General features: G+C 49.1%; 1 protein-coding gene across 2 annotated transcripts; it reads left to right on the top strand.

Moving 5' to 3' along the window:
- Nucleotides 1–313: 313 nt before the first annotated feature.
- LOC136427109 (neuronal acetylcholine receptor subunit beta-4-like) lies at nt 314–11,046 on the top strand. 2 transcript variants are annotated; one of them, XM_066415826.1, is made up of 8 exons: nt 314–584; nt 3,856–3,998; nt 6,356–6,510; nt 6,938–7,159; nt 7,398–7,940; nt 9,133–9,346; nt 9,930–10,059; nt 10,125–11,046. In XM_066415826.1, exons 1-7 carry the CDS (start codon nt 533–535, stop codon nt 10,056–10,058), a joined length of 1,458 nt encoding a protein of 485 aa, XP_066271923.1. In that variant the 5' UTR covers nt 314–532; the 3' UTR covers nt 10,059; nt 10,125–11,046. The 2 variants fall into 2 exon arrangements, with proteins under 2 accessions (XP_066271923.1, XP_066271924.1); XM_066415827.1 differs by lacking the exons at nt 314–584; nt 3,856–3,998 and adding an exon at nt 6,212–6,230 and having other exon boundaries at nt 9,930–11,046.
- Nucleotides 11,047–27,673: the final 16,627 nt, after the last annotated feature.

Raw genomic sequence — 27,673 nt, 5'->3', positions numbered from 1 at the left:
GGTTTTGTGTGATGTAAGGTGGAGAACACGAACAGATGTGTGCATGTCTATAATGAGGAGGTTTTGTGTGATGGACGGTTGGAGCAGATGTGTGCATGTCTATATGAGAAGGTTGTGTGTGATGTAAGGTGGAGAACAGATGTGTGCATGTCTATAATGAGAAGGTTGTGTGTGATGTAAGGTTGGAACAGATGTGTGCATGTCTATATGAGAAGGTTTTGTGTGATGTAAGGTTGGAACAGATGTGTGCATGTCTATAATGAGAAGGTTTTGTGTGATGGACGGTTCCCGCGCGGCATCCCGAGCTCTCCGTATCACCCGCCGGTCCGACGGGACGACCAACAAGTCGGAAACACGAGCCGCCAGCTGTTCCCGGAGCGGGGAGCGGCGCATTGCCGGGACGCCATCGCCAAATATCGGCACAGCGGCGGCACGTAGGCATGTGAAACCTTACACCGGCCCGAGAGCGACCGTTCGGCGGGAGGAGAGCTGACCCCGACCCGCGCACAGACCCAGAGAAGCCCGGTCAAACATGGCTCCCGTCCACTGGTACGGCCTGATTCTGCTGACGGCGGCTCTGCAAGGTAAGGCGGTCTTCCCTGCTCATCACGGGTTACAGGAACAGGCTGGGGTCTGGGCAAGACGGGGGGAAACATGTTCTCCATATAATCCTAAATAACGGTGTGCGTCATTGGGCTATTTTTAACTGCTCAGCTCAGTCCATGCCAACCTCCGACAGACTGTACTGATGTCAACAGTACCCCCCCCCCCCCCCGAACCCCATGATGCAATTGTCCGCTCCCCCACCCCCTGTATCTCCGTTACGGTATACCAGTAACCATTGCCTGTTCCTGTAATTTTGTCCCTATGGTTTTGAGGCAAGTCTATTATTATGTCCCGGTACCGGCTGCTCATGATGTTGTGCGGAATGAAGGCGGGAAAACTAACACGATTACGATAACATGCAGGTTCAAAAGTTTATTCTCCCAGGGTCGGAACGGATTCTATGCCCATAAATAGTAATCTCCAAACAGATGTACGGTCCGGCTAGTTTCAGGCGTTTTTTCGTGCGTCTTCACAGCGGTGGGCGTTTTCATTCCTTCGTCTTTACCGCCGGTAAACAATAAAGCCGCCATCACTATAACGAGCGAACCCCGCATCTGCTTGGCGGTGACGTCATTAGTCCGACGACCCTCCCGTCAGATCAGGTTTCACTGTTGATGACAAGGCGGGGATGGGGGGGGGGGGGGTGTCTGGGATGTGAGTGAATACTACAAACGGAACGACAAAAACAACGACAGCGCAACAGTAAGACGCCATGGCCAGACCTGATAGGACATGCGAGAGTGACATCTTCATTTCAATCAATCCTTTTTATAAACATTACGTTTGACCTCCACCCTAGCTGTACAGTGATGTGATCTGTACGTTGGATACGGAAAGATATCAAGTTATGTCATTTAACGTTACCTAAATGTCTAAACAATTCTGGTTGGATGAAGATATCGGTTGAAGATAAAATCTCCTGATGAGAGACGTCGAGTCACATCCCGCATTCCCCGCATGGGTGCGAAAGTGCGACCATGTTTGCTGTCCAAACAACCAGCAGAAAAGGCTTAATTAAAACCAATGGGGCCAGTGGCCTCCAGACATCAGTAATGACAGCACGAGTTATGCTTATAGTTTCTATCTCGTGAACCCCCATGTCGTATAACAGCGAACACGTCATCTTTCAGCATGTGGAATGGAAAAGGTCATGAAGTTCAAGTGCTTCCGCTAGATTTACTGATCACTGCAAATGTCAAAATCGAATGTTGGAAATAACTTCATAATCATATGCTAGCTAAGTTGTGTTACGCCGTGATAAACACCGGTGGGTAGGCCATCGAGTTGGTGTTGAAATCGGTGTTGCTTTGTAAAAAAACAATCATAACGCTTACTTACTTACTTAGGCCTACTGCCCATCCTGCCAATCATAACGCTAAGTTGAGTTATATTCCTAGCTGTTCTACTAGTCGACCTATGACGTATTTACATTCAATGATGACGCAATGTTGAATAATACAATTCCTCCGAACAGTTGTGAAGATTGCGGAGCAGAAAAACATACTTAGTGTCTACTAATTATCATTCACATTGGGGTACTTTTTACTTTCACAGAATGTCAGACTATTGACCCCCCTCCCCCCACCCGAGTCGACCATACGAGACAGAAAACTTGAGATAGAGGGCATGGGACGAAATAGTGTAATTTGACTTGAAAACACCATTAAACATCAGATCATTGATATTTACCTACAAATTTACAGGTTTTCAGTCAACATTTTTGGAGGGTCTCAGAATTGATATTGTTGTAATTTCTTAGGTACGTTGAGAGACTGGGTCATACAAATTCCAGCACAATGTGACGCTGGCTGTGTTAAAATCGTGTCTTCAACACACTGATGAAAGAAATCATGAATGGACTATGGCTTCCCACCCAATTACATATAACAAGCAAGAGTAACACGGGCCACATATGGCGATGAGACGATACGGGGAGCCGGAAATTGAAGGGCGGGATACGAGGTCGTGTAATTCCGACTAAAATGACAATTAAACATCAAATCATGAATACATTGCTGTTAAAATAATGGGTTTCAGTCATAACATTTTATGAAGAATGTTAGGATTGTCATTTTGTAATCTGTCAGCCACGTCAACTGATTGCGTCATGATAACTCAAGGCTCAAGCCCAGTGCCATGTGACGCTGTATGTCCCAAAAGTTTGCCATCAGCGCTCTTATGACAGTAATCATGAAAGGAATCTGGCTTCTCATTCGGTTAGATATACTAAGGAAAAGGACATTGACCTGTAGATGGTTGAGATTTTGGATTTGTTTCCCGGCTCGGGTCGCTCCACGTGATATACATATAACAGTGTAACGCTTCATGTGCGATACATGTAGCACTGTAACTTTACAGTGTACAATTTTTGAAAAGAATTCTCAATCTTCATAAATTATGTAAACATGTCCGGCTATGATTACAGGGAGTTTGATAGATTCTACTGTGATGCGGAGACAACAAACAAATCACTTACCTTAGAAAACATCCAGAGCCGAATATCCGGTAGACAATCCCCAGAGTTTGAGACAGAAACTCCGACACAGGAGAAAATTGACGCTCAAAGCAAATTGTATCCGAAGTGAGTGGTTTGTCCAGGTGACTACAACGGACTGGCTTCATCCGAGTAGGTGCGCCAAATGAGGTACAGAACACCTATGGCCTCAGACTATAAGGAATCATGTTACCTAACTCATTCATTGCTACGGCCGCGTGGCGCGTTGGATACACCCGATCCCTCGATCTCGGAAGTTAAGCAACGCGCGGTCCGGACAGTGCTTGGATGGGAGACCAACCAAGGACGTCCGGATTGCTGTAGCCTCACGAAGCTTTCCACGAAATCGTCTTCCGGGAGGGACGTAAAACGGGGGTCCCGTGCTCGAGGAGGTGCCTCGAACACGTTAAACAGCCTCATTACCCTACACATTGGGTACCTGCCTGTGGCACTGGCTGCAAATACACCTGATATTATTATTATTAACATACTCCACCCAGTCTGTGGGCCGAATCAAATCATTAGCAGTTATCCCCACTGCGTGTTCAGTACTGTGAAATCCCTGTTTATCGAACAAAGAGCGCCAGGACAGTTTGTAGTCATTTTGTCTCGTACCGAGTTCCTGGCAGTTGTGCAGCTGGTGTGAGAGTACAGGGACATGTTTTCAGTAAAGGCAGTAGAACTGCGGGGTTCCCCTTGCAGCTAGACCTTTGTGTAGTTAACTTGCAGCTCAGCAAACTCGTTTTTCCTGACAGTTTGCCGCTGTTCTGACTCGGAGCACCGCCTCATCGGCCACCTGTTCGACTCCGGCTACAACAAAGTCATCCGCCCGGTGCAGAGCCGCGGCGAGGTCGTCAACGTCAACCTGCAGATCGTCTTCGCGCAGCTCATAGCCGTGGTAAGTACCGCTGTCTTCTCTCAGCTCATAGCCGTAGTAAGTACCGCTGTCTTCTCTCAGCTCATAGCCGTAGTAAGTACCGCTGTCTTCTCTCAGCTCATAGCCGTGGTAAGTACCGCTGTCTTCTCACAGCTCATAGCCGTGGTAAGTACCGCTGTCTTCGCGCAGCTCATAGCCGTGGTAAGTACCGCCGTCTTCTCACAGCTCATAGCCGTGGTAAGTACCGCCGTCTTCTCACAGCTCATAGCCGTGGTAAGTACCGCCGTCTTCTCACAGCTCATAGCCGTGGTAAGTACCGCTGTCTTCTCTCAGCTCATAGCCGTAGTAAGTACCGCTGTCTTCTCTCAGCTCATAGCCGTGGTAAGTACCGCTGTCTTCTCACAGCTCATAGCCGTGGTAAGTACCGCTGTCTTCGCGCAGCTCATAGCCGTGGTAAGTACCGCCGTCTTCTCACAGCTCATAGCCGTGGTAAGTACCGCCGTCTTCTCACAGCTCATAGCCGTGGTAAGTACCGCCGTCTTCGCGCAGCTCATAGCCGTGGTAAGTACCGCTGTCTTCGCGCAGCTCATAGCCGTGGTAAGTACCGCTGTCTTCGCGCAGCTCATAGCCGTGGTAAGTACCGCCGTCTTCGCGCAGCTCATAGCCGTGGTAAGTACCGCTGTCTTCGCGCAGCTCATAGCCGTGGTAAGTACCGCCGTCTTCGCGCAGCTCATAGCCGTGGTAAGTACCGCTGTCTTCTCTCAGCTCATAGCCGTGGTAAGTACCGCCGTCTTCGCGCAGCTCATAGCCGTGGTAAGTACCGCCGTCTTCGCGCAGCTCATAGCCGTGGTAAGTACCGCTGTCTTCGCGCAGCTCATAGCCGTGGTAAGTACCGCCGTCTTCGCGCAGCTCATAGCCGTGGTAAGTACCGCCGTCTTCTCACAGCTCATAGCCGTGGTAAGTACCGCTGTCTTCTCACAGCTCATAGCCGTGGTAAGTACCGCCGTCTTCGCGCAGCTCATAGCCGTGGTAAGTACCGCCGTCTTCGCGCAGCTCATAGCCGTGGTAAGTACCGCTGTCTTCGCGCAGCTCATAGCCGTGGTAAGTACCGCCGTCTTCGCGCAGCTCATAGCCGTGGTAAGTACCGCTGTCTTCTCTCAGCTCATAGCCGTGGTAAGTACCGCCGTCTTCGCGCAGCTCATAGCCGTGGTAAGTACCGCCGTCTTCGCGCAGCTCATAGCCGTGGTAAGTATCGCTGTCTTCTCTCAGCTCATAGCCGTGGTAAGTACCGCCGTCTTCGCGCAGCTCGTAGCCGTGGTAAGTACCGCCGTCTTCGCGCAGCTCATAGCCGTGGTAAGTACCGCTGTCTTCTCTCAGCTCATAGCCGTGGTAAGTACCGCCGTCTTCGCGCAGCTCATAGCCGTGGTAAGTACCGCCGTCTTCGCGCAGCTCATAGCCGTGGTAAGTACCGCCGTCTTCGCGCAGCTCATAGCCGTGGTAAGTACCGCTGTCTTCTCTCAGCTCATAGCCGTGGTAAGTACCGCCGTCTTCGCGCAGCTCATAGCCGTGGTAAGTACCGCCGTCTTCGCGCAGCTCATAGCCGTGGTAAGTACCGCTGTCTTCGCGCAGCTCATAGCCGTGGTAAGTACCGCTGTCTTCTCTCAGCTCATAGCCGTGGTAAGTACCGCTGTCTTCGCGCAGCTCATAGCCGTGGTAAGTACCGCCGTCTTCGCGCAGCTCATAGCCGTGGTAAGTACCGCCGTCTTCGCGCAGCTCATAGCCGTGGTAAGTACCGCTGTCTTCTCTCAGCTCATAGCCGTGGTAAGTACCGCCGTCTTCGCGCAGCTCATAGCCGTGGTAAGTACCGCCGTCTTCGCGCAGCTCATAGCCGTGGTAAGTACCGCTGTCTTCTCTCAGCTCATAGCCGTGGTAAGTACCGCCGTCTTCGCGCAGCTCATAGCCGTGGTAAGTACCGCCGTCTTCGCGCAGCTCATAGCCGTGGTAAGTACCGCTGTCTTCTCTCAGCTCATAGCCGTGGTAAGTACCGCCGTCTTCGCGCAGCTCATAGCCGTGGTAAGTACCGCCGTCTTCGCGCAGCTCATAGCCGTGGTAAGTACCGCTGTCTTCGCGCAGCTCATAGCCGTGGTAAGTACCGCTGTCTTCTCTCAGCTCATAGCCGTGGTAAGTACCGCTGTCTTCGCGCAGCTCATAGCCGTGGTAAGTACCGCCGTCTTCGCGCAGCTCATAGCCGTGGTAAGTACATGTACAGTTGATTGTTCGTTACAAGTGATTGCAAGACGTGCATTTAAGATGATTGACGTGTGATTGACGTGTGCTATAACTGATTGACGTGTTTGATTGACACCTGTGATTGACAGGAAGAGCGGGAGCAGATGATGAAGACGAACCTGTGGCTCGGGCAGGACTGGTACGACTACAGACTGAGCTGGAACCCGGAGGACTTCGACAACATCGACATGGTGCGGGTGTCCTCCGAGAACATCTGGCGCCCGGACGTCGTGCTGTTCAACAAGTAAGGGTCAAGGTCGTGCTGTTCAACAAGTAAGGGTCAAGGTCGTGCTGTTCAACAAGTAAGGGTCAAGGTCGTGCTGTTTAACAAGTAAGAGTCAAGGGCGTGCTGTTCGACAAGTAAGAGTCCCGGTCGTGCTGTTCAACAAGTAAAGGTCAAGGTCGTGCTGTTCATCAAGTAAGGGTCAAGGTCGTGCTATTCAACAAGTAAGGGTTAAAGTCGTGTTGTTTAACAAGTAAGAGTCAAGCTGGCATTGTATCTACACAGACTGAAACACCGGCGGGTTCAATACAATAGTATCAACACGGATTGATACACCAGTAGGATAGCAAGTCTTCACTGAGCGTCACACATTCTGGGAAGCTTTAGAAGATCAATGATAATGATGAAGCATATCATTACACCATGCCCACATTTCCTTATTTTTCAGCGCTGACGGAAATTATGACATCCAGCTGATGACCAAGGCGTGGGTCCAGAGCGACGGTCACGTGCACTGGGCGCCCCCCGTAGTTTACGGCAGTGCCTGTTTTATCGTGGTGAAGTACTTCCCGTTCGACAGGCAGAACTGCACCATGAAGTTCGGGTCCTGGACCTATGACGCGGACGAGCTGGACCTGACTCTGCTGGACGGGGAGGCGCAGATGCACAGGTAACGCTAAACTGCGGATATAGGTACACAACGGATATAGGTAACCATCGGATATAGGTACCACACGGATATAGGTACACAACGGATAAAGGTGAACTAACGTTCGCACACAGGGACGGGGATACGCAGATGCACAGCTAAGGTCGGATAAAAGTAACAAATAAAGGTGAACTTATGATAGCGTCTTGCGCAAATCCTGCACAACTTCACCGATTACTTCCTTGGTTCCTTCCCGCAGGTACAAGCAGAACGGCGAGTGGGACATCCTGCGCTCCCCGAACCGGAAGTACAACGCGGACAACCGAGTCTACGTCAACTTCGACTTCATCATCAAGCGCAAGCCGCTGTTCTACACCATCAACCTGATCATCCCGTGTATTCTCATCACGTCGCTGTCGGTGCTGATCTTCTACCTGCCTGCGGACGAGGGTGAGAAGGTGACGCTGGGCATCACGGTCCTGCTGGCGCTCATCGTGTTCCTGCTGCTGATCGCCGACATCATCCCGCCCACCTCGCTGGACGTGCCGCTCATCGGCAAGTACCTGCTCTTCACCATGATCTTCGTCAGCGTGGCCATCGTGGCGACGGTGTACGTGCTGAACGTGCACCACAGAACTTCCAGCACGCACGACATGCCCGACTGGGTCAAGGCCGTGTTCCTGGAGAAGCTGCCGCGCCTGCTGCGCATGGAGCGCCCCGAGTCCGAGCCGCCCGAGCCGCCCGCCAAGGAGTACAACACGTGGGACCACCCGCCCTACTTCATGAAGAACGTCAACGGCAGGTTAGTACATACACACACATACACGCACACATGTACACACACGCACACACATGCGCGCACACACACACCTAACCAAGGAGTACAACACGTGGGACCACCCGCCCTACTTCATGAAGAACGTCAACGGCAGGTTAGTACATACACACACATACACGCACACATGTACACACACGCACACACATGCGCGCACACACACACCTAACCAAGGAGTACAACACGTGGGACCACCCGCCCTACTTCATGAAGAACGTCAACGGCAGGTTAGTACATACACACACATACACGCACACATGTACACACACGCACACACCTAACCAAGGAGTACAACACGTGGGACCACCCGCCCTACTTCATGAAGAACGTCAACGGCAGGTACGTACGTACACACACACACACACACACACACACACACACACACACACACACACACACCAAACACACACCAAACACACACACAGACACACACACACACACCTAACCAAGAAGTACAACACGTGGGACCTTCCGCCCTACTTCATGAAGAACGTCAACGGCAGGTACGTACGTACACACACACACACACACAGAGTCATACACACGTACACACACACACGCACACACGTACACACACGTACACACACACACACGCACACACACACACACACGCACACACCTAAACAAGGAGTACAACACGTGGGACCACCCGCCCTACTTCATGAAGAACGTCAACGGCAGGTACGTACATACATACATACATACATACACGCACACATGCACACACGCACACATGCACACACACACACGCGCACACACACACACACACACACACCTAAACAAGAAGTACAACACGTGGGACCTTCCGCCCTACTTCATGAAGAACGTCAACGGCAGGTACGTACACACACACAAAATCTGTTAGAACCCCGTTACCATTCCGTTAAGCCCCCCTCTCACTTGTACTGGACCCGCGGCACGCTGGCGGCGGTGGCTGCGGCCGATCGAATTGACAAAGCACGAATTTCATCGACAAAAAACGAATCTTTACAAGCTTTGTGCGTTTCGTTGTCTTTTTGGTCATACTAGTACGTTTTGAATTATAAAGTCAAGGGTAACACAAATCCAGTTCAGGACGCGGGTTCAGTGAGAGGGTACAGAGAACTGTGCAACTCTCGCATGTCAATTGTCACGTGTATAACTGTCCCCGTCTCTGCAGGTCTGTGGAGACGAAGGGGCGGAACTTCGGGCTGCGCGTGACCGACATGTCCGGCAACCCGTTCAAGGCGGACAGCCCCCGCTCCGGCCGTTTCGGGCAGGCGCCGCCCAGCCCGTCCGTGCTGCCCAAGCGGCTGTCGCCCGAGGCTAGGAAGGCGCTGAAGAACCTGAAGCTCATCTCCGAGTACTTCCGCAACCAGGACGAGGACGACGGGGTGAGTCACGTGGGCAGCTGTTACTTGATATTGTCCCGCCATATTCGGGCTGAGTTAGTTTTTTTTTAGATGGAAAAGAGGAAGACATCACTGCTGTCAATATGAACAGGTTCAAAGCGGTTAGCAATTCCATCTCCGGCCGATGGCTGAAGTCCCGACCTACCATTGTGTGTGCGTTTAACCCTCACTCTGCCAAGGCACATGCCATAAAGCATAGTTCCAACCCGGCCAGCGCGTGCTGGAGTGAGGATGTTACACGAGGCTGGTACACGTGCGGCCCGCTGTTTGTTAGGAGAACCCGCTTTGAGGAGATAGGAACGCCCCGTTATTTTCCCCCCAAAAAATATGGGGTTTTGTACAAAATGTTTCAAACATACCTATGATGCGCCAAAAATAATTACTCAAGCAACTGGATTAAATTTTGAAAAATTTTGAAAAAAATTGAAAAAATTTTGAAAATTTTATCCAGTTGCTTGAGTAATTATTTTTGGCGTATCTTACTACCTGGATGTCTAACTTTCATGAACGTACCTATGATGTTACACCGATCTCTACTGTCATGTGCCGTTTGTCCTTCCTACAGGTGGCGGGAGACTGGCAGTACGTTGCCATGGTGATAGACCGGATCTGCCTGTGGCTGTTCGCTACCGTCTGCTTCCTGGGGACGCTGGGACTGTTCCTGCAGCCGTTCGTGGGGTCAGACGAGGAGTAACCTGAGACACGGACGCCATGCTGGGACTGTTCCTGCAGCCGTTCGTGGGGTCAGACGAGGAGTAACCTGAGACACGGACGCCATGGCTGCTGTGTTAATTTGAGACGCGAACACCATGACAGTTGCGATGACGTATGAAGCGTACCGACAGACGCTAGGCCTTCTCGGAGTTGACGTTCGCCTTTAGGGTGTATGGCCGCATTTGTACGGTTATTTTGTTGAGACAATGATAGAATTTCATTTTAACAGCTAATTCTGAACAGCCGAACATGGCATTTTCTGCCAAAACATGGCCTTCACACGTCCTGCCAGGGGACGTAGTGAGTTACGTGACTTTCCCATCCTGGTGTTTGGAGTGGGCTGAACGCAAGGGCTGGTGTTCCTGTGCACCTTTGTGTCAAACACGTGTAAATATAAGCACGCTTGTGTACACATAACACTTGGTTTCCGTGTTGGAACGGTTTTCCATTTTATTCAACTTTGCGTGAACGTGGCCGGATCCCTTTGGCCAGGTCACGTTTGTGTCGCCCAATTGTTTAACGTGTTTTAATTTTTGTAAATTTGAACAATGAAACGTGTAAGCTGTAGAGTGACGTACATCACATACCTGTAAGTACATTTTGAGGGAACAAAAACATGACTAAGAAATTTTTCTACGCTGTTTATTTTCGTCACAGAATCGAAACAAGCCACCGCCGGGAAACTCATACACACACATAAGTAAACATGGACGAAGGGCTTTATAACTGAAGGACCAACCAGTCAGGAACCGTGACGTCACCAAAGGGCGTCCAAAGAGGCAGAACTGTTCCTTCCCAGGTTGTCATATCACGGCACCAAATACGTGTAATAGTCAGTTGTATTGATTGATTTCTCGCGAAATGTGTATTTTGTGGTTGGAGGACTTTAATAACTTTTATTTATAATTATTTATAATTATTTATAATCATCTCCCAATTGTTTTCCAATAAACATGTTTGTAAAAGTACACATATCAGCGTTTGTCATACCTTATGTTCCGGGATCGTGAGGATCTCAATGGCCGCCGGGAATGGTATCACGTGGAGATCTCAAGTCTCGAGTGGGACTGAGCTGAGAGATACATTAACGAACATCGTTACATGTGCACTCTGTATGAGGATAAGTGTGTCGAAATATATGATCAAACGATTCGTTTGTGACAATACAATTCAATATTCATTTGCAAAATCATGTCCGAAGGCTATTTTCATGTGAAATATCTAAGTTAAAGTAAAGTAATGGAGTACATGTACCTGCCGCTATGGTACATGTAGCTACGTTGACTATTGTGGGGGCTGACTTCTTCTTCTGCACTGCAACGACGGTGACATAGTGATGAAAGAAATGCACATGACGTGAGCAACATAAGTCGGGGATTTCACACAAAATCTGTCGGAAAACATGAAATGAGTTTAACGAGCGATTCCGACTGGAGCAGATCCTGCCTAGTTCGATAGGTGGCGCTGCCGAAGACGATGCAGCGATGTTTGCACATGCGCATTAAGCCATGGCGGTAGGACGCTGCTGGACGAAAGCTTGTGACCTTAGAAAACAAAAAATAAAAGATGGCGGCACCTTTTCGCAATGACTGACAGTCACGATAAACTCTGACACGTCGTCATGCGGTTTTAAAAATTTCGTTAGCTCTCTTGCACAACGATTTCCCTTTATCAACAACACGATCACCCCGACCAATCAAACCACGTGAATCGCATTGAAACTCAAAACAAACTCGCCAGTGAGATGATCGAAGGTGTCAGCTTTCCAAAGACAAAGATATTTTTTCAGATTGACAATTCTGGCACTTTGTCAGTGATTGAAAGCGACCGCGGTTTAACGTTCAGAGAAGTAGAAACTATTTTTTTCTAAACGTTAAATCGCGGTCGCTTTCACTCACTTCCAAAGTGCGAAAATTGTCAATCACTGGCGAGTTTGTTTTGTCAGATGTAGTCGTTAACGCAACTTAGAAAGCGATTTGTCGGAAAATGGCTGATACGAATCTGAGTTTCAATGCGATTCACGTGGTTTGATTGGTCGGGGTGACAATGGCGCCGGCATTCCCCTGCAAAGGGAATCGACATGAACTTCAGCAGTAATTTTAATTTTACCCCAGATATTCTCTCTGATTTTGAAGATGGATGAAGTGGAGGTAACGACCAAAATAAACTGACACCGATACTGCCAAAAGAAGTCCGCCTTATGTCACAACAAGATGGAAGTAAGACACCTGCCCTACACGGACACCAGTGCCTGTCCCAGCGTCTGCAAAGTTCCCTTGACCAGTGCCTGTACCAGCCTGTTTATGAGTGCATGTTCAATTTTGCCTCTCCAAGGGAAGGTAAAAGTGACTAATTATAATAAGTACGTTTTTTAAATTTATTTTTAGCTATCTGGAGACGTACCTGCCAATAAACAAATAATCAAAGGACAATATCTAAAACATTTCTTTGAACATTTGAAGATTCAGTCATTCCGTCCGCTTGTCACCAAGGTTATGTCTGTTTAGCGCTCCTTCTCAGCGGGGTTTGTACATCGCCAGTACATCCTGCATTACAAGCAGCTCCTAAAGCTAAACAGTTGAAACTTTCACCAGGACAGAGTTTCGACATAGAGGGACCCCCATATTCACTGTCTGTTTTGGGTGAAAGATGCATGCGCCCAAATTGACCGTAAATTCTGAGGAGGAGACCAACTCCTAATCAGTACATCCTGTATCTATATTCCCTTCGCCGCTCCTAAAGCCAGAGCATATCCTGTAACTATATTCCCTACGCAGCTCCTAAAGCCAAAGTTATTGCAGCTGCTGAAGACGAGTTTCCGTCAGAGTGATGGCGCCGATAGATAAGGTTACAACACGTGGCTGGTCACGTGGGACGCATATGGCTACAAAACATAGAAAAATCAGAATTCTAAGGCGGTGTTCATGTGTGTTAGGTGGCGACAAGGGCTACCATCAAAATATATGTATGTTTTACATGACAGACCAGGTGGTCTTGATTATGCTGCTGCGTTTGACACTGAAAGCCAACTATTCCTCGACGAAGCGCTCAGTTCAGCTGGTACCATCAAAATAAACATTGACTCACAAATGAAAGGGAAAAGTGCGCAAGGCGATATCAGTACAATCGTCTAGAAGGAGTGAGCAGCTTTTCATGCTTCCGAACCAGGCCGAACATCAAGTGCTGTTTCCATGGCGACCAGACCAAGCATCAGGTGTTGTTTCCATGGCGACCAAGCCGAGCATCAGATGTTGTTTTCATGGCGACCAGGCCGAGCATCAGGTGCTGGGTCCCCTGGTGACGTCACAAGGCCGAGCATCAGGTGTTGTTCCCATGGCAACCAGGCCGAGTATCAGGTGTTGTTTCCATGGCGACCAGGCCGAGCATCAGGTGCTGTTTCCCCTGGTGACGTCACCAGCCGAGCATCAGGTGCTGTTCCCCTGGTGAGGTCACCAGCCGAGAATCAGGTGCTGTTCCCCAAGTGACGTCACCAGCCGAGAATCAGGTGCTGTTCCCCAAGTGACGTCACCAGCCGAGCATCAGGTGCTGTTTCCCTGGCGACGTCACCAGTCGAGCATCAGGTGCTGTTTCCCCTCGTGACGTCACCAGCCGAGCCACCATGTGCTGGTTCCCCTGGTGACGTCACCCGCCGACCATCAGGTGCTGTTTCCCCTGGCGACGTCACCAGCCGAGCATCAGGTGCTGTTTCCCCCGGTGACGTCACCAGCCGACCATCAGGTGCTGTTTCCCCCGGTGACGTCACCAGCCGACCATCAGGTGCTGTTTCCCCCGGTGACGTCACCAGCCGACCATCAGGTGCTGTTCTCCCGGTGACGTCACCAGCGGAGAATCAGGTGCTGTTCTCCCGGTGACGTCACCAGCCGTGCATCAGGTGCCGTTCCCCTGGTGACGTAACCAGCCGAGCATCAGGTGCTGTTTCCCTGACGATCGGTTATCAGCGCGAATTTCCCGCTTCACTGCGCCCGTCGGCTCCCCTGTAATCATTCACCGAACATGACAGACGGTTGTGCAGAACAGCTTGCGGTAAACTGACGTCCTAAATACTTCAACTTGTACTGAACTAAAACTGGTACAACAAGTCAAACCATGGCGTGAAACAAGCACAGCAAATCTGACCCGGATAGCAAACCGGCACACCAAATCTGACCTGCCAGTAAAACTGACACTGTAAAAGTAGTACGATATATATTACCTGGAGAGAATAACTAGTGAAGCGACGCAGCAAATCTACGGGGAGAGTGAATCATCTCTAATGCAGGTAGGTAGACATAGTAGATATAGATCCTGTAGCATTCAGTCAGGCTTTCTATGTTTACTGTGGAGTACCAGGTTTCGGGTTCGTAGGTTTTACGGCTGCCACAGGGAAACGGTTAGTGATTGTGGTCAATGTATCAGTAGCTGTATGTATATAGCTGGCATAACCGCCATTCGGCGTAACACACCAGCTTCGCAGGCACGCGGCACGATATCAGCTGGGTATATTACACCGAACGACCTGGCCAGAATGGCTCTGCCACAGGGAAACAGTTAGTGACTAGTGAATGGAAAGCAGTTAGTGATTGCGGTACGTGGATGGCTGCTGCAGGGAAACAGTTAGTGTATGATTGTGTTGAATGGCTGCCACTGTGAAATAGGAAATGATTGTGTTGAATGGCTGCCACAGGGAAATAGGGAATGATTGTGTTGAATGGCGAGATGCTTGATTTAATGGCTAGAGTAAACAGCACAGGGCGAGGCGGGGCCGCTCCATTAGCTAAGTGCCATTTGTTTCGCGGCGACTCGTCCCTGCGCGACTGATGAGGTTCAGGGGAGGGTGCCACGGAGCGCCACGCGAGCCGCTCCAAGGCGCTCGCGACAGATGGCAGAGGTACGTTCGCGTTCATGCCGGAAAACGCGGATCTGATCAGGTTCCGTGCCGAGGCTGTCAGATTCAGTTTGCGGGAGGGGCTGAACACGCCCCGTCTGACGGCATTAAGAAGTGCTTTAGACTAAATTGAAAGGCTCCGTAAGTGGCCGCCGCGCATCTGAAGCCAGAGGGAATCGATGCCGGTGATTACGGCGGGAAAACCGCGCGTCATAATCATCAACATGATGGGGTCAGACGGCCAAACTCCTCATTCACGCCGACTCCGGGAAACGGCACTTTTCTGGTTCACGGGGCCATAAAATTAGCTTCCCCAGCAGCCTGCCTCCAGGCGCACTGACACAACCTCACCGGGCGCACTGACACAACCTCACCGGGCGCACTGACACAACCTCACCGGGCGCACTGACACAACCTCACCGGGCGCACTGACACAACCTCCCCGGGCGCACTGACGGGAGCTGCCGCGGACGTCAGGTGATCTATATCCCCGCGTGGACATCAGTCTGTCTGGAGTCAAACCTCACACAGCGGGAGACGCGGCGGGTTTGGAGGACGCGGCGGGTTTGGGCCAGTGGGAGACGCGGCAGGTTTGGAGAACTCGGCAGGTTTGGGCATGGCGCGCCAAGCCGACAGGACTCACCCCTGAAAGCGGATTTCCTGCCCCAGAATCCATATCCGTCCTCCCAGCGTGACGGGCCGGACAGACCGTACAGACTCTGAAGGGCACCCGGCACGCCGCGTGACGCAGCGCGGGAGTCACGTCTGTCACAGCGGCGGCGAGAACAGGACAGTAGAACACGCAGGTGTGCAGGTAGAACTCGCAGGTGTGCAGGTAGAACTCGCACGTGCATAGGCAGGAGCAGGATCCCACCTGGCACCTGGAGGACACCTGTACCACCCCACCATGGCGCAGTGGCTGGTCTCCTGTCTGCTTATGGCCGCGTTGTCAGGGAAAGGTAAGGCACGGCTCTTGTGTAAATAACGATTTGTTTACTTGTAAATGTACTGAGAGCGGGGCACCTACCCGTCAGTACAGGTTGCATGTACGATGGGACATACCTCTACAGTACAGGTGGGGGGGGGCAGTCCCTCGGCAGCCATTCTCTGCTTACTTATCCGGTATCAATTAGCCCACTTTGTGCTGGGCTTCATCAGTGCCCTTAATGTGATTACCAGGAGTAAAAGTGGGCTGGTTATGGTCTCCGGAGCCGCCCGCCGCCATCATACATCCATCATCAGGCGGCGGCACCGCGACGACAGGACATGATGGAGTTTACTTTGTTTTATTGACATGATGGACTTTACTTTGTCTTATGGACATGATGGAGTTTACTTTGTTTTATGGACATGATGGAGTTTACTTTGTTTTATGGACATGATGGAGTTTACTTTGTTTTATGGACATGATGGACTTTACTTTGTTTTATGGACATGATGGAGTTTACTTTGTTTCATGGACATGATGGAGTTTACTTTGTTTTATGGACATGATGGACTTTACTTTGTTTTATGGACATGATGGAGTTTACTTTGTTTTATGGACATGATGGAGTTTAGTTTGTTTTATGGACATGATGGAGTTTACTTTGTTTTATGGACATGATGGAGTTTACTTTGTTTTATGGACATGATGGAGTTTACTTTGTTTTATGGACATAATGGAGTTTAGTTTGTTTTATGGACATGATGGAGTTTACTTTGTTTTATGGACATGATGGAGTTTACTTTGTTTTATGGACATGATGGACTTTACTTTGTTTTATGGACATGATGGAGTTTACTTTGTTTTATGGACATAATGGAGTTTAGTTTGTTTTATGGACATGATGGAGTTTACTTTGTTTTATGGACATGATGGAGTTTACTTTGTTTTATGGACATGATGGAGTTTACTTTGTTTTATGGACATGATGGAGTTTACTTTGTTTTATGGACATGATGGAGTTTAGTTTGTTTTATGGACATGATGGAGTTTACTTTGTTTTATGGACATGATGGAGTTTAGTTTGTTTTATGGACATGATGGACTTTACTTTGTTTTATGGACATGATGGAGTTTACTTTGTTTTATGGACATGATGGAGTTTAGTTTGTTTTATGGACATGATGGAGTTTACTTTGTTTTATGGACATGATGGAGTTTAGTTTGTTTTATGGACATGATGGACTTTACTTTGTTTTATGGACATGATGGAGTTTACTTTGTTTTATGGACATGATGGAGTTTACTTTGTTTTATGGACATGATGGAGTTTAGTTTGTTTTATGGACATGATGGAGTTTACTTTGTTTTATGGGGGTTCATTGGTCCATATGCGGCTGCGGCAGGAGAGAGAAGCGAGCAAACTGGGCAGTTAAGGGTCTAGAGACGCTCAGGAATTCAGTCCCCAACACGTTAAATGTCAGTCGTCAACAAATCAAGAGCCAAAAAATTACAACCACGATTAGTTTGTTTTATTGACAGTTTGTTTTCTCGTGGCAAACGTGGCCGACTGAACAGTTGACAACATTTAGCCTTCTGTAGGGTGAAGTAATTCATCTTTTATATGAGTCATTTTACGGGTACATTTCACCATTGACATGAATACATTATGTTGCTCTTTGCTTTTCCTGGGAGACAATAGAACCCATCATCTGCCTGACGCAAAGTCAAACAACAATTGTGTATTATATTACCTGTGGGTTATGAATTAGGTGAAGTCACACGTTGTAGGTTAGGTTGTACGTTCGTCTGTATTTTGTGGGTCAGCCGTTACCAGCGAGAGCTGCCTTGGCTGACCCAGTGTTATGACATGTTTCATTGCTGATAAATACACATTCAAATATGGAAGACGAAAATATCCCATGACGCTGTGAGCATGTAAAGCTGCTTTGCGTGTGTTCTCATCAGTTTGCCTTATACCTCCGGTGAGGTATACTAGATAAAGTTTTCCAGTACGTTTTGTCCTTCATGGCCGACACCGATGGGGTACAATGCCTCCGCGATCAGACTATGCAGCATTGCTTGATATGTACCTGAAATGCGCAGTTTTTACATGGTCCTGTTCTTCAAACTGTGTCTGATGTATATCTGTGACATGGAGTTGTGTTTTCGTGAGGAGTCTTAGATTCATATAGAGACCTCCTTCCTAGAACCGTTTAAACTGGAAAAGTTTGATAAAGGCATATTCCTTCAAGTGTCTGATTACTTCGATAAGGTATAGTAGATAAAGTTTTTCCAGTACGTTTTGTCCTTCATGGCGGAAACCAATATTCTACAATACCTCCGCGATCAGATATGTACCTCAAATGCTCCGTGTTTACTTGGTCCTGTTCTACAACTGTGTCTGGTGTTGAGCTGTTCGTAGAGTTGTGTTTTCGTGAGGAGTCTTGGATTCCTATGGAGACCTTCTTCCTAGAAATGTGTAAACTGGAAAGTTTGATGTAGGCATATTCCTGGAAGTGTCACCAATCAATCAATCAATCAATCAATCAATCAATTTGATGTAGACCTATTCATATAACCTTTTGTTTGGATATGCTGCATGTATACGTAGATATGTCCCCAACTGAGCCCAATTTTCGAGAAAGCCCTAAATCCGGTAAAGCCCCATATCCGGGAAAAGTTTTACGTCGTCCTGTTTGTGGGACCATGTCGAGAAGAGACAATCTTTACTCACAGAGAAGATATTAGGGATTTTAGGGTTTTGTAGGGAGGAATTATGAAGATAACGCTGGGTCTGAATGACGTCTATCTTAGACACGAAGCGTGACGCGCCTCCTGATGGCAGCACAGGGATACCAGACAGCGCCTCCGACCGAAAGAAACGCGCACATGACTAATCAGATGGAGGAAGAGTCAGCCTGCCATGGGGAACGAGTCAGCCTGCCATGGAGGATAAGTTATCCTGAAGTATTGACTCTGATGGACAGAGACAAATGGGCGGATTACGCGCGACCAGCCGTGACTTCCTTACAAGTGCATCTCGGCTCGGAGCTATCGGTTATCTGCCAGCTGGGCCGCGGCGCCCATGTCAGGACGTGCCGACTGTTCCTGGTTTCCCCTGTTCTTACAGGGAGGAAAACAAAACTTAAAGCAACGCTTAGCTAGACGGGCAAAGATTAGCCCTTCAGTGTGATATAACGAGCTGCTGCCGCGCCGCGTGCCCGCAAAGCTGGACCGGGTGTGTTGACGCCGAAGGACGGTTATATATACCGACTATAAAAGACCCCAGCCACCCTGACTCGATGGGGAAAGCAGACCCCAGCCACCCCAACTCACCCATGCAGGATGGGGAAAGCAGAGCCCAGCCACCCCGACTCTCCCAGGATGGGGAAAACAGACCCCAGCCACCCCGACTCGCCCATGCAGGATTGGGAAAACAGAGGCTCTGTCCGTATTCGTACATCCGTCCAGACGTCAGTCAACTCTGTATCATCCATCAAAAGTTAGTTGGAATGTACCAATTTTGACAACCCCCAAATCCGGCAGGGTGGCATGTTAACCCGTGCATGATGAATTAGCCACAACAAGTACCCGGATTTCATTGCACCGATGTTGCGGGATGAATACTCCGCTCCTTCTGTAATGAGGGGGGATTGTGAGGATCTCGGCTTCGCCTCTAAAACGCGCGGCGCATCACTAACGATGTACAAATCCTGGTCCCAGCCCCCGTTTGTAATCCTACCCGGTCTGAATCCTCGTCCCTAGAGGCCTACTGGCGATGGAAGTTAGAGAATGATACTAGTATAGTTATGAACCACCCGCCATGTTGTATAGGGGGGCTTGGAACACTACAAGGCGTGCCCATGAATGACTGTTACGCTTGGCTCCTGACTGAAAGCAAAGCACTTTTGATACTTAATCTATTCTGATATCCACTTGAGTACTTAAGTCTTGTCTTGAATTTTCAGACGATACATACATGTTTGTATCATCTTTTCGAGAAAGATCAACCAAATGAAAGAAGGGAGAAAAAAAAGTGAGCTGTACGGATGGGGAAATATCTACATGAATCTCCGCGTGTTAAACGCCTTTTTTTTATAGTTCGAATGTTATCTATTGAAGTAAAAGAGTGAAATGGATTTTTTCAAAGTTTCACAATGAAACATGTATACACGGTATAATACTGACTAATAAAAATAAGTAATATGTGATGATGTAGTTCGGTACAGTCATCTCGGTGCAGGGAACAGTTTCTATTTCATCATAGATTAACGTTAACTGCTTATTGATTAATTCGCCTTCACGTTATGTTTAACGTCAGTCCTCATGTATATGTCCGAACGGGTGGCATTTTAGCGTTAGTCCTCATGTCTAAACCGGCATGTTGCAATCGCCATTTTGTTGTTGTTGTCCTTGCTTAACGTACATCGCTAGACGTGGTCCCTTGGTCGTGGTCAGTATCGTTTCTGTTGTCACAACTGGCATCCTTATCGAACCCCACCCCTTAGATCCCATGTCCAAACTTGTGCATCACTACTTAGATCCCATGTCCAAACTTGTGCATCACTACTTAGATCCCATGTCCAAACTTGTGCATCACTACTTAGATCCCATGTCCAAACTTGTGCATCACTACTTAGATCCCATGTCCAAACTTGTGCATCACTACTTAGATCCCATGTCCAAACTTGCGCATCACTACTTAGATCCCATGTCCAAACTTGTGCATCACTACTTAGATCCCATGTCCAAACTTGTGCATCACTACTTGGATCCCATGTCCAAACTTGTGCATCACTACTTGGATCCCATGTCCAAACTTGTGCATCACTACAACATCGGCTGTGTCTGCCTCTGTCGTTCCAAATGCCAGAGGGTTGTTTGACCACACCCTCCTCCCTGATGATTGACACCCTCCTCCCTGATGATTGACACCCTCCTCCCTGATGATTGACACCCTCGTTTCTCCTGTCCCTGATGATTGGCGAAGTGTGCAATATTGACCAACATCATTATCGGCACACCGAGGATCCCCCCTCCCCCCCCTCCCCCCTCACGACAGGGAGGGCGCGACAGCTGCGCCGAGCGCTCCCGATCGGGGAATAATGACACAAGATCCCCGATATGGATTTTGTATAGCAGGAAATTGAATTTGCTGGTCCATTGGAGTTGATGAGCTGCCAGGCGGCCGCCCAGCGAAGTCCGGTTTATTGTAGGTAATTACGGATCTGCTTAGTGATGGATGTGCAGAGTAAGTCCTGACCCCGGAGTTTAACGTGTGGCTAACAGTGAACGTCTCCGGGCGTCACGAGAAACCGGCGGGAAATCTCCTCATATATAATGCAGGCTATATCACTAACAAAGCCGGGGTCCCGAGACTGTAACTACAGTCGGATTCAGGCCGTTCATTTTACCGTTCAAATATCCGCCGTAAATCGGTCATATTTTACAACTGTAGATGCGAAGTACAGTGAATTAAGATGAAGAAATCGTAAAAAACTGCCTTATTTAACCGGCTACATTGACAAAATGTACACCGATTTCAGAACGGCAAGTATCACATGTACGTTATGAAGGCCTGTCTTATCGTGTGGCTGGATCCAGACAGTAACGAAATTCAGTAACCAGCCTAGAAAAAAAAAGGTAAAAATAAGATTCGAACATAGATACACAAATATTTACAAACATTAACCCCGATCCGCACCCCTCGCCAGACTGGTTTGTACACTTCGGGAATCATATCGTGCTTCGTCGATGAAGGTTCGACAGTCAGGTAATAAGATATGCCAAATAACAGTAACTCAGCAACTGATTTTGGAAACAGTCAGACGTTTCAAGTAGTATCCACTACTCGTCAGTCACTCTGAGGAACATTGGTCAAACAGTAGGTTTTTGGCCACGAACCATTAATTGATCTGCAAATGAAGCCGTTTGCCCGTTTTGAAAATCATATCCAGTCATTTGGTACATCGTGCCCCGTACCCGCGTAACCCCAAGATATCTAAGTCAGCAATCCTTTCCATTCCAGACTGGTCGGCGCACAGAGCTGGTCTATATTGTTGTGGGATTTAGATGAAATGATGCAGTTTTTGATTTATTGAGATACTGTCCAATAGTTTGACATGCTGCTTCAACCCTTATGCAAACTGTACGGAGTCCTCAAAAAGGGCGATGTACATGTCGTTCGTTTGGTGGCAGTGAATACTGCAGAACTTAATGTTTAGCATTGCTCTGTCCGTGAGTAAAGTTAGAGTTGTTTCCTTGATTGAAGCCGAGATAAGTGATTATTACAACCCTTCCTGACCACCCCGGTAAGTGGAGCCAGACACCAGAAGCGATAAGGAAACTTGATTATAGATTCCCGCAAGGCGGGCTGGGGATGACGTCTCGTCCTATCAGCTAATGGACGCTAAGTCAGCACTGTGGGCCGGAGAGACTGGTGATTATCTATGCTGTCAGGATACCACACTACTGAAGGAGAAACCTTTCTGCACTGCTGAATGTGAAACGTTTCTGCAAAAAAACAACAACGCACCGCTGAAGGAGAAACTTCCCAGAAAACTTCCTGCGGTGTGCGTTCGTTTTAAACGTCTATTCATGTATGAATCTTAAGGGTAGTCGTTCCAGTTGCTGTTGTTGTTCTTGTGTTGATGCCTCGCTCATGTTGCTGTTTGTTTAGGCGTGTTCAGCGCTGAGTCGGAGGAGCGGCTCGTGACTGTTCAACTCCTCCCGGTACAACCCCATGATCCGCCTGGTGCAGAGTTGATGCGTTAATGATGCATTGTTTGTTTGTTTGTTTGTTTGTTTGTTTGTTTGTTTAGGCGTGCTCAGCGCTGAGTCGGAGGAGCGGCTCGTGACTGTTCAACTCCTCCCGGTACAACCCCATGATCCGCCCGGTGCAGAGTTGATGCGTTAATGATGCATTGTTTGTTTGTTTGTTTGTTTGTTTGTTTGTTTGTTTGTTTGTTTGTTTAGGCGTGCTCAGCGCTGAGTCGGAGGAGCGGCTGGTGACCCGCCTGTTCAACTCCTCCCGGTACAATCCCATGATCCGCCTGGTGCAGAGTTGATGCGTTAATGATGCATTGTTTGTTTGTTTGTTTGTTTGTTTGTTTAGGCGTGCTCAGTGCTGAGTCGGAGGAGCGGCTGGTGACCCGTCTGTTCAACTCCTCCCGGTACAACCCCATGATCCGCCTGGTGCAGAGTTGATGCGTTAATGATGCATTGTTTGTTTGTTTGTTTGTTTAGGCGTGCTCAGCGCTGAGTCGGAGGAGCGGCTGGTGACCCGTCTGTTCAACTCCTCCCGGTACAACCCCATGATCCGCCTGGTGCAGAGTTGATGCGTTAATGATGCATTGTTTGTTTGTTTGTTTGTTTAGGCGTGCTCAGTGCTGAGTCGGAGGAGCGGCTGGTGACCCGTCTGTTCAACTCCTCCCGGTACAACCCCATGATCCGCCCGGTGCAGAGTTGATGCGTTAATGATGCATTGTTTGTTTGTTTGCTTGTTTAGGTGTGCTCAGTGCTGAGTCGGAGGAGCGGCTGGTGACCCGTCTGTTCAACTCCTCCCGGTACAACCCCATGATCCGCCTGGTGCAGAGTTGATGCGTTAATGATGCATTGTTTGTTTGTTTGTTTGTTTAGGCGTGCTCAGCGCTGAGTCGGAGGAGCGGCTGGTGACCCGACTGTTTAATTCCTCCCGGTACAACCCCATGATCCGCCCGGTGCAGAGTTGATGCGTTAATGATGCATTGTTTGTTTGTTTGTTTGCTTGTTTGTTTGTTTGCTTGTTTAGGTGTGCTCAGTGCTGAGTCGGAGGAGCGGCTGGTGACCCGCCTGTTCAACTCCTCCCGGTACAACCCCATGATCCGCCTGGTGCAGAGTTGATGCGTTAATGATGCATTGTTTGTTTGTTTGTTTGTTTGTTTGTTTGTTTAGGCGTGCTCAGTGCTGAGTCGGAGGAACGGCTGGTGACCCGCCTGTTCAACTCCTCCCGGTACAATCCCATGATCCGCCCGGTGCAGAGTTGATGCGTTAATGATGCATTGTTTGTTTGTTTGTTTGTTTGTTTGTTTGTTTGTTTGTTTAGGCGTGCTCAGTGCTGAGTCGGAGGAACGGCTGGTGACCCGCCTGTTCAACTCCTCCCGGTACAACCCCATGATCCGCCCGGTGCAGAGTTGATGCGTTAATGATGCATTGTTTGTTTGTTTGTTTGTTTAGGCGTGCTCAGTGCTGAGTCGGAGGAGCGGCTGGTGACCCGACTGTTTAATTCCTCCCGGTACAACCCCATGATCCGCCCGGTGCAGAGTTGATGCGTTAATGATGCATTGTTTGTTTGTTTGTTTGCTTGTTTGTTTAGGCGTGCTCAGTGCTGAGTCGGAGGAACGGCTGGTGACCCGCCTGTTCAACTCCTCCCGGTACAACCCCATGATCCGCCCGGTGCAGAGTTGATGCGTTAATGATGCATTGTTTGTTTGTTTGTTTGCTTGTTTGTTTAGGCGTGCTCAGTGCTGAGTCGGAGGAACGGCTGGTGACCCGCCTGTTCAACTCCTCCCGGTACAACCCCATGATCCGCCCGGTGCAGAGTTGATGCGTTAATGATGCATTGTTTGTTTGTTTGTTTGTTTGTTTGTCTGTTTGTTTGTTTAGGCGTGCTCAGTGCTGAGTCGGAGGAGCGGCTCGTGACCCGACTGTTCAACTCCTCCCGGTACAACCCCATGATCCGCCTGGTGCAGAGTTGATGCGTTAATGATGCATTGTTTGTTTGTTTGTTTGTTTGTTTGCTTGTTTAGGTGTGTTCAGCGCTGAGTCGGAGGAGCGGCTCGTGACCCGACTGTTCAACTCCTCCCGGTACAACCCCATGATCCGCCCGGTGCAGAGTTGATGCGTTAATGATGCATTGTTTGTTTGTTTGTTTGTTTGCTTGTTTGTTTAGGCGTGCTCAGTGCTGAGTCGGAGGAACGGCTGGTGACCCGCCTGTTCAACTCCTCCCGGTACAACCCCATGATCCGCCCGGTGCAGAGTTGATGCGTTAATGATGCATTGTTTGTTTGTTTGTTTGTTTGTTTGTCTGTTTGTTTGTTTAGGCGTGCTCAGTGCTGAGTCGGAGGAGCGGCTCGTGACCCGACTGTTCAACTCCTCCCGGTACAACCCCATGATCCGCCCGGTGCAGAGTTGATGCGTTAATGGTGCATTGTTTGTTTGTTTGTTTGTTTGTTTGTTTGCTTGTTTAGGTGTGTTCAGCGCTGAGTCGGAGGAGCGGCTCGTGACCCGACTGTTCAACTCCTCCCGGTACAACCCCATGATCCGCCTGGTTCAGAGTTGATGCGTTAATGATGCATTGTTTGTTTGTTTGTTTGTTTGTTTGCTTGTTTAGGTGTGTTCAGCGCTGAGTCGGAGGAGCGGCTCGTGACCCGACTGTTCAACTCCTCCCGGTACAACCCCATGATCCGCCCGGTGCAGAGTTGATGCGTTAATGGTGCATTGTTTGTTTGTTTGTTTGTTTGTTTGTTTGCTTGTTTAGGTGTGTTCAGCGCTGAGTCGGAGGAGCGGCTCGTGACCCGACTGTTCAACTCCTCCCGGTACAACCCCATGATCCGCCCGGTGCAGAGTTGATGCGTTAATGATGCATTGTTTGTTTGTTTGTTTGTTTGTTTGTTTGTTTGTTTGCTTAGGCGTGCTCAGTGCTGAGTCGGAGGAGCGGCTCGTGACCCGACTGTTCAACTCCTCCCGGTACAACCCCATGATCCGCCCGGCGCAGAGTTGATGCGTTAATGATGCATTGTTTGTTTGTTTGTTTGTTTGTTTGTTTAGGCGTGCTCAGCGCTGAGTCGGAGGAGCGGCTCGTGACCCGTCTGTTCAACTCCTCCCGGTACAACCCCATGATCCGCCCGGCGCAGAGTTGATGCGTTAATGATGCATTGTTTGTTTGTTTGTTTGTTTGTTTGTTTAGGCGTGCTCAGCGCTGAGTCGGAGGAGCGGCTCGTGACCCGACTGTTCAACTCCTCCCGGTACAACCCCATGATCCGCCTGGTGCAGAGTTGATGCGTTAATGATGCATTGTTTGTTTGTTTGTTTGTTTGCTTGTTTGTTTAGGCGTGCTCAGTGCTGAGTCGGAGGAACGGCTGGTGACCCGCCTGTTCAACTCCTCCCGGTACAACCCCATGATCCGCCCGGCGCAGAGTTGATGCGTTAATGATGCATTGTTTGTTTGTTTGTTTGTTTGTTTGTTTAGGCGTGCTCAGCGCTGAGTCGGAGGAGCGGCTCGTGACCCGACTGTTCAACTCCTCCCGGTACAACCCCATGATCCGCCTGGTGCAGAGTTGATGCGTTAATGATGCATTGTTTGTTTGTTTGTTTGTTTGCTTGTTTGTTTAGGCGTGCTCAGTGCTGAGTCGGAGGAACGGCTGGTGACCCGCCTGTTCAACTCCTCCCGGTACAACCCCATGATCCGCCCGGTGCAGAGTTGATGCGTTAATGATGCATTGTTTGTTTGTTTGTTTGTTTGTTTGTCTGTTTGTTTGTTTAGGCGTGCTCAGTGCTGAGTCGGAGGAGCGGCTCGTGACCCGACTGTTCAACTCCTCCCGGTACAACCCCATGATCCGCCCGGTGCAGAGTTGATGCGTTAATGGTGCATTGTTTGTTTGTTTGTTTGTTTGTTTGTTTGCTTGTTTAGGTGTGTTCAGCGCTGAGTCGGAGGAGCGGCTCGTGACCCGACTGTTCAACTCCTCCCGGTACAACCCCATGATCCGCCTGGTTCAGAGTTGATGCGTTAATGATGCATTGTTTGTTTGTTTGTTTGTTTGTTTGCTTGTTTAGGTGTGTTCAGCGCTGAGTCGGAGGAGCGGCTCGTGACCCGACTGTTCAACTCCTCCCGGTACAACCCCATGATCCGCCCGGTGCAGAGTTGATGCGTTAATGGTGCATTGTTTGTTTGTTTGTTTGTTTGTTTGTTTGCTTGTTTAGGTGTGTTCAGCGCTGAGTCGGAGGAGCGGCTCGTGACCCGACTGTTCAACTCCTCCCGGTACAACCCCATGATCCGCCCGGTGCAGAGTTGATGCGTTAATGATGCATTGTTTGTTTGTTTGTTTGTTTGTTTGTTTGTTTGTTTGCTTAGGCGTGCTCAGTGCTGAGTCGGAGGAGCGGCTCGTGACCCGACTGTTCAACTCCTCCCGGTACAACCCCATGATCCGCCTGGTGCAGAGTTGATGCGTTAATGATGCATTGTTTGTTTGTTTGTTTGTTTGTTTGTTTAGGCGTGCTCAGTGCTGAGTCGGAGGAGCGGCTCGTGACCCGACTGTTCAACTCCTCCCGGTACAACCCCATGATCCGCCTGGTGCAGAGTTGTTGCGTTAATGATGCATTGTTTGTTTGTTTGTTTGTTTGTTTGTTTGTTTGTTTAGGCGTGCTCAGCGCTGAGTCGGAGGAGCGGCTCGTGACCCGACTGTTCAACTCCTCCCGGTACAACCCCATGATCCGCCTGGTGCAGAGTTGATGCGTTAATGATGCATTGTTTGTTTGTTTGTTTGTTTGTTTGCTTGTTTAGGCGTGCTCAGTGCTGAGTCGGAGGAGCGGCTGGTGACCCGACTGTTCAACTCCTCCCGGTACAACCCCATGATCCGCCTGGTGCAGAGTTGATGCGTTAATGATGCATTGTTTGTTTGTTTGTTTGTTTGTTTGTTTGTTTAGGCGTGCTCAGCGCTGAGTCGGAGGAGCGGCTCGTGACCAGACTGTTCAACTCCTCCCGGTACAACCCCATGATCCGCCTGGTGCAGAGTTGATGCGTTAA

This window comes from Branchiostoma lanceolatum, chromosome 2, assembly GCF_035083965.1.
Source record: "Branchiostoma lanceolatum isolate klBraLanc5 chromosome 2, klBraLanc5.hap2, whole genome shotgun sequence".
Lineage (NCBI taxonomy): Eukaryota > Metazoa > Chordata > Leptocardii > Amphioxiformes > Branchiostomatidae > Branchiostoma > Branchiostoma lanceolatum.
Note: the sequence above shows the minus strand (reverse complement) of the source record. Positions and strands in the feature narration are given on the sequence as shown.